The sequence below is a fragment of the Gallinula chloropus genome (assembly GCF_964237585.1).
Source record: "Gallinula chloropus genome assembly, chromosome: 5".
Taxonomy (NCBI): Eukaryota; Metazoa; Chordata; class Aves; order Gruiformes; family Rallidae; genus Gallinula; species Gallinula chloropus.
The window spans coordinates 12,656,201-12,670,239 of record NC_140090.1 but is presented as its reverse complement, the minus strand read 5'-3'; the positions used below and the strand labels follow the sequence as shown (position 1 = coordinate 12,670,239).

General features: G+C 44.8%; 1 protein-coding gene across 1 annotated transcript; it reads left to right on the top strand.

Annotated features, from left to right (window-relative positions):
* Positions 1-625: 625 nt before the first annotated feature.
* EAF2 (ELL associated factor 2) lies at positions 626-13,269 on the top strand (the record flags this gene model as incomplete). The annotated part of the gene is made up of 6 exons (XM_084265626.1): positions 626-731; positions 3,365-3,459; positions 4,140-4,276; positions 4,957-5,102; positions 8,713-8,979; positions 13,223-13,269. Exons 1-6 carry the CDS (start codon positions 629-631, stop codon positions 13,267-13,269), a joined length of 795 nt encoding a protein of 264 aa, XP_084121752.1. The 5' UTR covers positions 626-628.
* Positions 13,270-14,039: the final 770 nt, after the last annotated feature.

Below are 14,039 nucleotides of genomic sequence, written 5' to 3'. Positions count from 1 at the left end.
ACAGCGAGGGACAGGTCCCCTCTCCTACCGGTCGCCTCGGCGCCCCTACGGCCGGCGGCGGTCCCGAGGCCTTCGGAGCCGCCGGGAGCCCCCCAGCGCGCTCTGGGGGAAGCCCCTCCTCCCGCCAGACCCGACCCCTCTTGCCGCTGCGCGGGGACTCCCCCGCTTCGGGGGGGGCGGGGGGGGGATGGTGTGTAAATTGGAGACCCTCCGGCTCTAACCTGACCGCTCCCCCACACCCTCCTCCCCTCCCAGCTGTGTGGTCGCGGCCGCTCTCCACCAACCAGATCGCCCCTCTGCAGGAGGAGGGTGTCATTTGCATATCCGCGTGCGAGCCGCTGCCGCCAACAATCCCACTCGTGGAACCCTACGCAGGGCCGCCTCGCCGCCCAATCCAGGCCCGCGCTGCCCGTGACGCGCCGCTTGAGTGGGCGGGGCTCCGCCGGCAGCAACTTGCGGGAGCTCCGGGTGGGCGGGGCCTGCCCCGCCGCGGGGGTGGGGGGGGGCAGCGCGTCCACCGTCCGCGTGGGCGTGTCCGGGCGGCGCGAGGGATGTTCGCCGAGGAGGGCGGCAGCGGCGGGGGCCGCCTGGGCTCGCCATGGTCTGGAGCGCGGTCTGAGGCGCCGCGATGAACGGAGCTGTCCCGTCGCTTTTCGACCCTAAGGAGCGGGTGTTGAAGCTGGGCGAGAGCTTCGAGAAGCAGCCGCGCTGCGCCTTCCACACCGTCCGCTGTGAGCCTGGGGCCGGGGCAGCCCCCCCGGGGGACCGCCGGTGTGTCCGCGCTGGCCCCGCGGTCCCCCGAGGGGCGGGGAGGCTGGCCGGGCGGGCGGGTGCCGTGGCCCGGCTCGGCCCCGCTCGCAGGCGGAGGGTGGGTCGGAGCGGGCCCGGGCGGGCATCGGTGCGAGGGAGGAGGACGCGGCGTGGCAGGCGGCCGGGCGCCGGGGAGGGGGGTGGGGGGAGGGCAGCGTGGCAAAAGCTGCCGCGGGGTTTGTTTGCGCTGCGGCCGGGCTCGGGGCCCCTCGCTCGGGCGGGCACCAAAGCGGCGCCGGCGAAGGAGCTTATCCGTTCGGCAGGCGGGTCCCGCCGGTGGCTGGAGCCGGAGTACCGGCACAGGAGCGGCCCGGGAAGCCGAAATGAGTTGCCCGCCGCCGGCCCCTGGGGCACGCCTGGGAACCGAGTCCCCGCGGCTGGGCTGCTGGTCCGGGGCCTGGGGAGCGGCGCGGTGCCGGACTGGCTCCGTTTGCTCCGGCGAGGGGCACGGCCCCGCTGCCACCCCTGGCTTCTCTTCCTTCGCTTTTCCACCCGGCGTGTGTCTCTGCGGCTGTGCTGAGCACCGAGCTGGGCCGGAGCCCTGGCTTTGCCCTCTTTCCTGGTTTTTAGGAGTTCGGTGCAGTTCGGCAATCAAAGGTTAAAGGCAGCATTAATCACGCAGCCAGCCTGCCCTCCCTGAGTACATAATTACTATCTAGAGAGGTGTGTGCTCAAAGATTCCGAGGGTAGCTAGGAAACAAATGCTCTCAGGATTATAGTTCTGGTAATTTAGGACTGCTGCTTCTGGTTTTGATGCCTCATTTAGAGTCTGATCCCCAAGATTCACTCTCACGTACGCTCTCCGGAGAAGGGGCCCCCTGTGTGCTTTTGCACAGGGAAATGGGCAGTGTGCTGCTCTCCGTGAGCAAATGGGTCCGTGCTTGGGATCGTCCGCAGCTGCGGGATGGGAGGCAGCGGGCAAGAGCCATAAAAGCGTTTTAACAAATGCCGTAACTTGAAATTTACCCTCATTTTTCAAGAGGGCTGAAAACGATGCCTGCTGCCTCCTACCCGTAAAGATTTCTTGCTGACTCCTGTGATTTGATGATTTATTCTGAAATCTGTTTTGAAATCTCTCTTCCTTTCCAACAAACGAGACAGAATCTGGCACGTTCATCAGTTCTGTCAAATGCACACACAAAAATGTCTCTCTCTGACACCTGAAGCTTCTGTTAACAAATGAGTAAAGGGGGAGACATCTGCTGCTTCAAAGTTAGGATCTGCAGTCTGTTTAAGGACGCTGGAGTCAGTATCTTAATTTTTCCTAAGTACTAGCCACTCAGCAGCCATATATTAAAGCAAGTATTCTCTGATTTGATGAGAAACTGGAATTATTTTGTGCTTATCCCTCTAAGCTGACGTGTGGGGGGTTGCCATAGACGAGGCTAGCAGAGGCTATTACCCGTGCCTCAGCTCAGAGCCTTCTGCTGCACGTGTAGTCCTGCCCACCGGCTCCTGGAGCTGGGTTTTCTTGCCCGGCTGGTGTGCGAGCTGGAGCCAGGCTCCCAGCTGTGGTCTGTGGGTTGCAGGCGGTGTTTTCGAGTTGGGAAGCTCCCCAGCTGTAGCAGAGAGCTGCCGTCCGTGACCCGCAGCGGGTGACGTGACAGGTTGGGAGGCAGGGAACGCGTGCCGTGCCATCGGCGCTGCAGCCAGGGCGTGTGCTGCCTAATGGGTCCCCTCCACGCACTGGGTCCCTTCCGTGCTTCTCTTCTCCATCTGCAGCAGGGCGCTGGTCTCTGGCGTGCAGGCGGGGCGTGCGTTGGCTGGAGCCACGGGTTCAAACCCACGGATGCTGCCAGGTGCCTTGCAGAGCTTCTCGATCCCATCCTGTCTCCCTAGATCTGTCTCTGCAGGCAGGCCTTTAGCTGTAGCCCTTTCCGATTTGTTTATGGTGGAAATACTATCTTACAGATAATGGTACGTTCCATAGCTGCAGTGCTCATTGGCAGTGCCTCAGACCTTTGAGAGGGACCAGAAATTGCTATCTTTTGTTTAAAACTTATTTTAATCAATACTTCTGATGTTGAAAACAGCAAAAAGGAAATCAATTGAGAAGTAATTTTACTTTTGATAAAATTAAATATCCTGAAACTCAAGTTCTTGGTCAGCTGCTGATGTGCACCTTATAGTAAAATCAGAAATGGGTACTGAGGACTGGTGCTGTTCTTCGCGTTGTCAGTCACTTGCCTGCATCTCCCATGTTCAGGATGAACATTTGCAATAACTTTTTATTGATTTTTCTGAAAGTAATTACCTGGTGATTTATCTTTTGAAATACAACACAGCTCACTCTGCGTCTTTAACAATTAAAACCTAAAAAAGCATTTTTCTAATTTTAACTGAAAGGTATTAATACTTCCCCTGAATCTTGAGAAAGCTATCTTGACCTTTTTATTCTACTGACTTCTGGAATTATCTGCTCCAGGGAAACAGTAGATGATACACTAGCAAAAAAAGGCATTAACCTAATAGCCTCCAACTGCAATTAAAAGGTGTCTACATATATGAGATTCCTGACAAGCCTGTAAATAATTCAGGTTGTTTTTATATTTAGATGACTTTAAGCCTGCATCTATTGATATGTCCTGTGAAGGAGACCTTGAAGTTGGCAAAGGTGAACAGGTGACAATAACACTGCCAAATATCGAGGTGAGTGAGGTGGCTGAAGAGTTGTGTGTCTAAGGGAATAATTAATTTTGTTGTCATAGGTGGAGACTGAATATAGAAGGATAGGAAGTTTCAGGCTGTTTCAGAGCTGCTAGTGTGATTTGTATTTTTTTTAGGATAGAAAAACAACTGTTCTAACAATGTAAATTTACAAAAGACCTAAAGGTTAAACAGCTGCACTGTAACTTTAAGTGTAGTCACGGCACTGGAAATATGCTGTAGGATGACCCAGAAGCGTTGAGTACACAGAAAAGCTTCATGTGGATGTTGGCAGTGCAAGTTTCCCCTTGGTATTTATTGCTCTAGTTCAGTTCTAAAGCAGGAAAGGCTGGAAAGGGGAAATTTACTACCTGCCATGGGTTACTGCTCTGCCGATACGGTAACCCAAACCCCTTTCAGTAAAAGGAGTCCTGCAGTGAGCCTGCTCTCGCTGGGAAAGAAGCATTTAATCAGTCTCAAACTGAGCGGAGAGAGAGATCCCATTCCAGGCAAACACCAGCTGCTTTTGGTCACAGCCACTGCAGCTCTGACTAGAACTAACTGATAACGTTTCTATAGCCTAGAAGTGATCGCTTGGAGGGGGCTCGGCATCTCTGTGGTGGATTGCTGTTCCTGAGGGAAAATAAGTCTGCAGGAGTAACGCTGGACTTCTGATTCAACAGGGCTCAACTCCACCAGTGACGGTGTTCAAGGGCTCCAAGAAGCCTTACCTAAAAGAATGTATCCTAATTATCAACCACGACACTGGAGAATGTCGCCTAGAGAAGCTTAGTAGCAACATCACTGTGAAAAAAACCAGGTGGGTGACTTACAGGAGAAGCAACTGTGCTTTTACTCATTGTGAAAATTGATTCATTAATCAGTCTAAATCCAGGCATGTAACTACCCGCTGCTATTTTTAGCAAAACAACATTTTTAGAAAGTACCCAGCCTTGCTCAACAGAGTGAAAAGCTCACTGACCTCACAGCTTTCAAGTGTGAAGAAACAGTTTTTGTTTGGTTTTTTTTTAACCAGCAACTGTCACATTGTCTAAAGAGATGGTAACTATTTTCTGATGAGCTTAGAAGGAGGGGGTGGGAGAAGGTTTTGGTTTTGTTTTGGGTTTTTTTGGAAAGTAGCTTACCTACTGTCTTCTGACTCCTAAATGAGGAAATAAAAAAGAGAGAGATGCATTCTGTGACACGTTTTGGTGATATTAATGGCATGTTTTTCTCATCTCAAGGTTTTGGGGTAGCCGGGTAGAAAACCAAATCAACTGACAAAGGGTTAAAAAGTTATTAGCAGTGTATTAAAAGCCAAATTTCAATACATTTATATAAGGACATGCCAGTATAACAACACACCTATCAATCTTATGATGCTATTTAGAAAAGTTTGACAAATAATTCTATAACTTAAGCTACCATCTTCCTGCTTTCTTGCCTTTTTCCTTGCACCTTGTCTTCTAATAATTAAAAATACTTTGCTCTTGTGCACAGAGCTGAAGGAAGCAGTAAAGTCCAGTCTCGCCTTGAGCAGCAACAGCAGCAAATGCGCAATGCAACTAAGGTTCCAAACAACGTGAAAAGTTCTCCACCGAAAGAGAAGATGTTTCCCTCTTCTCCTATGGATGACATCGAACGAGGTAAGCTCTGCTGGTACCTAAGTCTCAGAAGCTTTGTTCCCAACTAGCAATTATTTTTTAAGAGCCAAGGTTTTTGTTTGTGTGGCTTTTATTCTTTGTTTTGTTTTGGGTTTTTTTTTTTTCAATTTCAGATTCACACTATAAGCTGATTATTATTACTTTACCCTGGTGTGGAAATGCCCAGTCAGGCTCAAGTGGTTACAAAGCTGTGTTTGAAGCTTGCAAAAGTTGAACAAAAATAATCATATGAACCATTAGGCTTAATAATGCTTTCTATCTTTGATTCTGCTGTCCATTCCTACTTTAATCAAGAATACAGTTGCTTGTATTGTGGTGCTGGAACCAACTCAGTCACTTCTGTTTTGACATCACTATATTCTTTCTCTGCACTCAGCAATCATATAGGTTACGGTGCCGTGCAACTCAAAATACAGTTTAAACTACCAGATAAGACCTTGTGAATGATGAGGTTCTAATGAAAAAGACAGCAAAAACCCTGCATAAATTGACCCCTGAACAGTGCAGTGCATTCTTGAGAGACTCTGGTTTGGTGTGACACTTGTATTTTACTTAATAGGAGGCCTTATTTCCTGTTGGAGGACAAGAAGAATGGCAGGTGGTAATTAGTTGCTACAGAAATGCTGACAGGTGGCAGTTTCATTGACTGGAATTGACATCTGCCTCCCAAGATGTTCTGAATTCCTTTAAACAGATTTTTTTTTTTCCTTTAGATGTGTCATTATGAAGAGGTTTGGGTTTTTTTCTTTCCATTTTGGTCTTAAACTCGCACCAGAAATCAGTAGTGGGCAGGGCAGTACTAGAATACATCTAAGGTTGTGGAGAAGGAGTACTTGAGCACTTTTTCTTGATGGTCTGTTGTTTTAGGAGGGAGTGGTTGTGTCAAACATATTGCAAGTCACCATAGTGGCTGCCAATGTCTATCAGACTCTTCCGTAGTGCCAGTCCAAATGTGAATGCTACTAAACAACGTGGAATAATTGACAAATAGGGATGGTATAGGGAACTTCTGAAGTCATCTAGTCGACCCTGTCCTGAAGTCAGGTTTCTGACATAAATTTTGTAACCTGTTTTTAAATCCTTCCAGTGACAGGTCCTGTGTTCTTGTTAGCAATTCATTGCAGGGCTTTGCTCTCCTCGCTGTTCAGGGTCTTCCTAATGACCCGACAGTAAGCCCACTACTGCTTTCATATTTATCACGTGAGTATAAACCAGATTCCTCTGCTGCCTTTGAGCAGTCCTTCAGGTACTCAGAAGCTGCTATGTTTTACCCACTCCTTATGCAAAATGATGCCAGCTGGTTCAAGCTGCCCTTAGAAGTTAGGTTTTCTCCAGCCCCAATCCATCGTCGCTTTCCTCTTAGCTATCTTCCAACTAGCCAAAAACCTCCCTGAAGCATAGCACCTACATACATTCACCATTTCAGCTAAGGTTTTAGCAGTGCTGAGTTGAGCAAGAAGACTGTCTTACAGGCACTATCCATCACTAAATGCAAAGGCCAAACAGTATCAGATCCCAGTGTAATGCCTGTGGCTTCCACAGCAGCATGGTGCAGTGGGACTCTGCGTAAGGCTCCACTGTAACTCGCAGGCTCTTCAGAAGTGTTACCTGCTTAATCGCTCTTCATCCCGTGGTTGTGTAACTGACTGTTCCTGCTTAAGTAAGCTACCTTGAACTTGTTACTAGCTTTATGTTTTTGGGTGGGGAGAAACATCACTTCCATTTGTCCTCCAGTATATGTACAGCCCTTCCTTCGCTGTTTGAAAATTCTTCATTTAAATTCTGTCAGATTAAATTATTTCAAATCTCAAAGCAGAGATCTTATTCCTCTGTATCCAGGATTAACTGTTAGCCTTTCACTTAATTTTTTTTTTTTTCATATTAGACATTGGTGAGAGCAGGGAGGAAGTGTAACTAAGTGCTTACAACTTGAGTGGTATCTCCCTGTTATTTTACAGCCCCAGATGTGTGGTAGATCAGTTCTTTCACTGGAACTTCTCTAGAATTGATTTTGAAATGACGTCTTTGCATTTCTCCTAGCTGCAACCTAATTTTTGCCTTGGGTTTTCTGGGTTCTTTACTGTCCTTAAGCTGTTCTCTTGTACATATCCTTAGTAACAGGAGGATGTTTTCTCTACCACCAACAACCCATTCTCTTTACTTCTGTTCGTGTCAGACAGTACAGTCTTTTATTGTACTTTCTGTTCTTCCTTGGCACTTGGTTAGTTTGTCCTACCCATAGCTGCAGCATTTCAGGTACTGCTTTTCCTGAGCACCATCTTCCTTTAGACTGGCCTTTGATAAGGCTGAGTGGCCTAAGCACCTTTTGTTTAGATCGATCTTTGATAACTCACGATTAGAAGGCTTTGTGGAAGCTTGTGTTCCAGCTTACCCTTTTGTTCTCCCTTCTTTGATTAAGCTCTGAGCCATCTCGCATCTTGGTGACTTTCATCTTCAACCTGTTCTTCTGTATTGGGTAAATTTGAAGCAAGATGAACCACTCTTCTTCTACTTGTTTTTTATGTCTGCTGTATCAAAGCTGTTCCTGAAGTATTCCAAGTGCTTATAAGACCATTTTAACAAATGTCTCGGTAGTTACAATCTTGTATAATAATGAGCTTCTGTGCTCTAGATAACTCTCCAAGTCACTATATAAAATCTCCACCCCCACCATGTTTCAGGGGCCTGTTTCAGATTGCTTGCTTCCACAGCACCCCTGTTTTGCCCACGTACCCTTTCTGCAAGACCTAACTTCCTCTGGTTGTTGGACTTCAGGTAGTATGTATAATAAATGCATACTGGGCGGGAGGGTCTATCCAGTCACACTGTCCTAAATATCATTGTAGTCAGGTGAGTTGTTTCATCAAGAATGCAACTTGGCTGAGTCAGTTTGATCTGTTAATTTCCAGTATTTCTTGTCTGCCTCTTGTTGTTGTAGATGATTTTTTTTTTTCACCCATGCACATCTCTAAAGAGAGCAAGGATTTGGTGAAATCATCCTAATACAAAACTAGTTTACTACAACTGTAGTTGGTTCCTTCAGATATTCTCATGCTTAACTGGATTTTAAACAAAATGTCACACAGCCCAAACAAGTGTATTGATTGTAATGCTGAACTGCTGGGAGGTGTTCTGGGTGCAGCTGCAGACACCTCTACAGCTGACTTCGCTGTGTGATTGTAGCTGCAGTTCTTAGTCAGCAAAAGGCATCTTTTGGGGGTGCTCTGGAAAATACAGATGACTTTCTAGTTGCAGAAATTAAAGGCCATGTGGGATGCGCTGCCCTGTGGAATGTGGGGTTAGTGTTTGGGTTCACAGTCACCCTTGTTTGAATGTTTGGCTTGAAAAGGAGAAAGTGCCCAAGCTATGAGAGAAGAAAACCACGTGACAGGCTGGATGCTTTCTTGTGCCCTTTTCCTTGTCCTGGAGAGTTCTGGAGGGTTTAGTTTGGTTTTCTTAGTTGCTGCAATGAGTGTACCTGATTTCTGTTGTTGATTTTTTTTTTTTTATTATTGTTTTCCCCTCTTTCTTTTTTTTTTTTTTCAATTGTGATGAACATTAACTGAGAAACAATCTTAATGTGTCTTTCCAGAGCTAAAAGCAGAGGCCAGTATCATGGACCAGCTGAGTAGCTCTGACAGTTCGTCTGACTCTAAAAGTTCTTCATCCTCTTCATCAAGTAGTGAAAATAGTTCTAGCGACTCCGAAGATGAGGAAATGAAGCCCTCTCTTCCTATGTCAATGCCATACTTGCAGCCTCAGCCTACCATGTCTGCCATACCACAGCAGGCTGTCCCTGACAAAGATGCCAGTCATAACAGATCCCAAGAGAGCAGTGGTCATATGATGAATACACTACGTAAGTACAAAGGCTGTTCTTTTCTTAGTGCACGGTCCCAGACATCAAGATTCCGAAAGGAAACCATATTGTTTTTAAGTATGTCTCTGTTATAATTAAAACTGTGGGAAGCGATGCTAGGGGTTTTGATTGTTCAGCAGCAGTCTGAATTAGACATTGGGCTAGAAGGTTCTTGGTCTCCAGAGGTATTTAAATTAAAGCTGATGCAGTTGAAAAGATCTCCTAAGTTGTTCTGGCTTTCTCCCAGTTATATACATTGGAACTGGAGAACAGTAATTTCATATTGAAAATACTTGAACTAACAGGGCACTCCCAAAACATATGCTTGTAATTTCTTGGGTAGAGCTACGGGAAAGACACTGTACTAGTGAACACTCTGAATAACAGAAGCAATAGTGTATTCTTAGCTACTCCAGTTACTGTTATTCATGGCACTGTTCCACTGGACAGCATGGCTAAACTGTCCTCTGCTTGCAGGGAAGGAGGCGATTTGCTTTTGGGTGATATTATCTTATTCTACCCATTCAGGCCACGAAAATTGTAATTTGAGGAGTAGTTGTGATGTTCCACAAGCAGCAGTTGCTGCGCAGCCTGGATTGAATGCTCAGCCTATGCAAAAAAAAGGAGAGTTTGGATAGGAAAAAACTAAAAATCCCACTAGGTAGAGAATGTGAAGTTCAGTACCTAAATAGCAGGAGTGTGCAGACACCCAGTGAAGCAGCTGTGTGACTGTATGCAGCTACAGCAACTCTTTGAAAATGGTTAGATTTTTAATTAGGTGCTTAGCTGCAGGCTCCTGGTTTGAGGAGATTCCCATCCACCCTAGTTTGCAGCCCAAGATCTTTGAGGTTTATCATTTATATGTAAACTTGTTATACTGAAATTTTAGACTGTGGCAGATCTGCTTTTATTTCAGTACTTAATGGATCACACGAACAGGGATTTTTTTGTAGTTAGCATTTAAATACTTAAATAACCAGCACAGATATTTAATTATGTACTCCATTAGCAGATAAGATCAGACTGAAAAGTCCTGTGACTTCATGTGCGAAGGACTAAATGCTGCTTTCATTTTACTGTCACTGTAGAGAACAATGTCTTCATGTTTATAATTTGCCTAGAGTGTGCCACTTATTTCAGCCCTTATTCACAAATGGGATTTCCCATTCCTCATGCTTTAAATAAAACTGTTACGAAAACAAGATTAAGCTCTACCCCAGTGACAGAGCCCCAGCTGGCAAAGCTTCCACTGAGAAATACAAGTACAGGTGGCCACGTTCACCAGTTCTGACAGTCATAGTGAGAAAACGTGGCTTAAAACATGACAACATCAAAACTGTTATGGGGGAAGTTGGTGGCTTGATGATGCTTGAGTACCGTGTTGACATGCAGAACCTCTCTCTGTATCATCAAAACTTGGGCTTGACTATCTGAGCTTGCCTAGATCTTTAGTTTAGTCCTATTTACTTCTGTTATGGTCACAGATTTATTTACTGCTTAAAACAATTTTGTCCCCAACTTCCAGTATGGTTAACACTTAAAGTACACTTCAGGTAGGCAAACAGCTACTTTGAAGAACAGTCTCTTTCTCTAGCTCCCTTGCTGAGGGAATTTGGCAGAAGAATGAAACCTGGAGAAATTAGATGGAGTTATGTAGAACCAGAACCATCCTAGGTCACTAGTGAAGTTTTCCTTTGGCTTACTGTGTGTGCACTGAAGGCTGGAGGAAGGCTTTAGGGAGCAGAGTTTCATCTTGCATGTACAAATTGTACAGCTGAGGCTTTGTGGGACTTGGAAAACATGGGAGGTGGTGTCTAGAGCATGGTAACCAAGTTCTTCTGTCAGATATATGTGATCTATCTCCTCAGGAATCTGGGGCTCAAGACTGCCTCTCACCCCCAGAATACCACTAATGGATCTGTTCTTTATAAATATCACATTATACATTCCTTTTTGTCTACTTTTTCTATAAATCAGAGTTATGTTAAATAAAACAATGTGCCAAAGAAAAATGAGCATACATTGGCAGTTCTCAGGTCTTTAGCTATGTACATAGTATTCAGCACAACTTCACTTTTTTGATAACTTGGTGCTGGCACAAGCAGCCAGTCCTGAAATATTTTTCCCTTTTATTAGTTTGGTGTTGGTGTGACCACTAAGACCTGTGAAACATGGGCTGCTCCTCTGAGTTTTCCCATCCTCTGTAATTTGCAAGAATTCAGCTGAATGCGTTACAGTCATTGACTTAAAGGTTTAGGAGATGTTGTAGCTTGCAGTGTAATCTATTTCCCCAATTAATGTTGCTAAAAAACAACTGGCTTTGTGAAAACTGAATTCCACAGTTTTCCCAACTTTAATGCTGTGGTGTAAGTACCACAGAGTCTAGATGTTTCTTCAGAGCCCTAGTTGAGTGAACTTTCCATTCTTGCACCAAACCCATCTGAAAACTGCTAACTGGAGCCTCTGTTATTCTGGCATCTCTCTCAAGGTGTTTTGGAGGTAGGGTTATGAAAACGGGGTAGAAAATTTTCCCTGAAGTAAATCAAATCCTCAGTGCATTATTTCTGACTCTGGAACGTGGAGTTCTTGGTTTTCCCATCTGCTGGTTTTCACAAGCACTGGTATTTTTGGCTGGCGTTGTAGGGTTTGTGTAATTTCTATTAACTGTGTTGAAATAACTTTTGGAGGCTGCAGAATCCCTATTTGGACGGTTATCTTCTTGTTCATGCTCTCCTAAAGTAGGTAGTGCATAACAGGGCTGGAATGTCCTGTGATTTCACTGTAAGTTCTCCTTTGAATGATAAATGCATGAGTTTATAATGCCGTTCTCTGTCCTTAAATATTATTTATTGTCCTGAATAATTAGTGACAAGTGGATTGATTTTTGTTCTTTTAAAAAGCAATTTTGAATTTATGTGAAAATCACGTGGCTGGTAATGTTGTCTCTGTATAGAGGATTGAGGGGAAAAAACTGTCCCTGTCAGTACTTTAAAGAGTGCTGTGCCGGAAACAGCCATCTTCGCTGTTCTGGCCTTACATACAGCGTTTTCTGTTTCGCTGCAGAGAATCTTGTACCACTTTCGAAGCATTAGTGATGACACAGTGGAAAACAAAGGCAGGCTAAATGCAGCCATGTTAAAGACTTCAGTGTTCTGGCAGAAATGATATGCCTGATAACAAAAGATCCAATCCCAGCGCCTTGCTGGGCTCACCCTCTCGAGGTTACTGTTCTACCCGCTGCAGAAGTGATGTGTGAAGGGTGCTGCAGCTGAGGGAAGGGCATGTGGAATAGCTCCTGCCTACTCAATTGCAGTGATTTTATTTTTTTTTCAATTATTATTATTTTTATTTTGTTCTTTTTAAGCCATTTCTGCACAACCTGAGATGCAGTTTTTAAGGTGAGGGTGTTTTTTTTTATGGCTGTTTGGCAAGGGAGGTGTGAATAAAAGCAGACTGGCTGGAACAGACCCTTCAAAAAGCGTGGGAAGCTGCTCGATGCGGTGTCGAATCTGTACAGCATGCTGCTGTAGTTTTTTGTTAGCTCTCTGTCATCCTGGAAAGATTCCCTCCCTCCCACCCCCTAAGCTTATGGACATCCATTCGAAGTACAATGTAGTCTTTCTTCTTACTTCCCCATTTGGAAATATATATAGCCACCAAATTAAAGTGCTGTGTAAACTTCCTTTTGATGTTTTGTTTGTTCGCTTGTTCCAAAACCTGTTTGAAATAGTAGGTCATTGATACATCTTTAAATGGGACATCAAAGAGCTGCTCTTCTCCATTGAGACACAGCTTTGTTTGCAAGCAGGGCTGAGCAGCGTTGAGATGTGCTTCAAAAACAACAACTCGTTTTTCACAAATCTGCATTCACCAGCAGTTTTCCCACTTATGAAGCACGAAAATGTGGGTGGCAAAGATAGCTAGGTGTTGTCTTCTGTGATCTGGCGATATTAAATACCTGCACTTGTGACTAATAAGCTAATGGCTTCCTTGCCAAGATTTTAAACTGGTGGCAGTGGGCTCTCTCTAAGGGTCTGTCACCGGGGAGTTGGGTTCCACACCTATTTATTCTCTTATAATCAAAGAGTTTGGGTTAGAAGGGACTTTTCAGAGATCATCATCTGGTCCAACCCCCCTGACTTGTTTGGTATTAGTTTCTGTAAGCCTTTAATTGGGAAAGGGAATGTCTTGAAGAAAAGTATTTCCTTGAAAATGACTAACGCGATGACTCTCTCTCTTCTAGGAAATGACTTGCAGCTGAGTGAATCTGGAAGCGATAGTGATGACTGAACAAATTTTTGGCCTTAAATGTATCACCTCTTTTGCTAAATATGTCTTAGCATCTGTTTTGCACTAAGATTAGATTACCAGAGACTGGAATGAATGTCCTCGATTTTGGTAATAGACATCCTAATTTTCTACTGACACATCATGTCTATAACACAGCGGCATTGATACCCCGTCAGTGCTATGGTTATGTGTTTATCTTTCAAATTACTGTATTTACAGTAAAATTATGTATGATCTGATTTTGATTATTTTTGCCTCAGCCACCTGTTTTACTTGAAACTGATTTGTAACAGCTCGTTACTTTATATAAATACTTACAGAATGGAGAATTTTCTGATATTTATGGAGGCAAGTTTCCTTCCTATCATTTAAAGGCTGAATGCTGATCTCACAACTTTTACTTGGAGGGGGTGAACGGGAGAACAACTAAATGAGGTCTGCTGTGTCAGCTACACTTTTTGTCCAGTTCACAGTTCATACCTTTAAGGAAACTGCTGAATAATGTGGTCCACTAGTGCAGTTACAGTTTACAATTGTTCAACACATTGCTGAATTCTTAATTTCATTGTATTATAGGACTTTATATTTCTGAGCCTCAAGATTCCTAAGGGAACTTGTCTATTCTCTGCCTTTTTTATGTAACTTGAATAGGCTGGTCTTTTTACAACCTTTTTGTAACTAAATTTAGATAACTGCAGAGACAGCAATGAATTTCCTTCATTTAATTCTGTAACGGAAATCAGAAAATTTCTTTGTAGGAGTATGAAAGT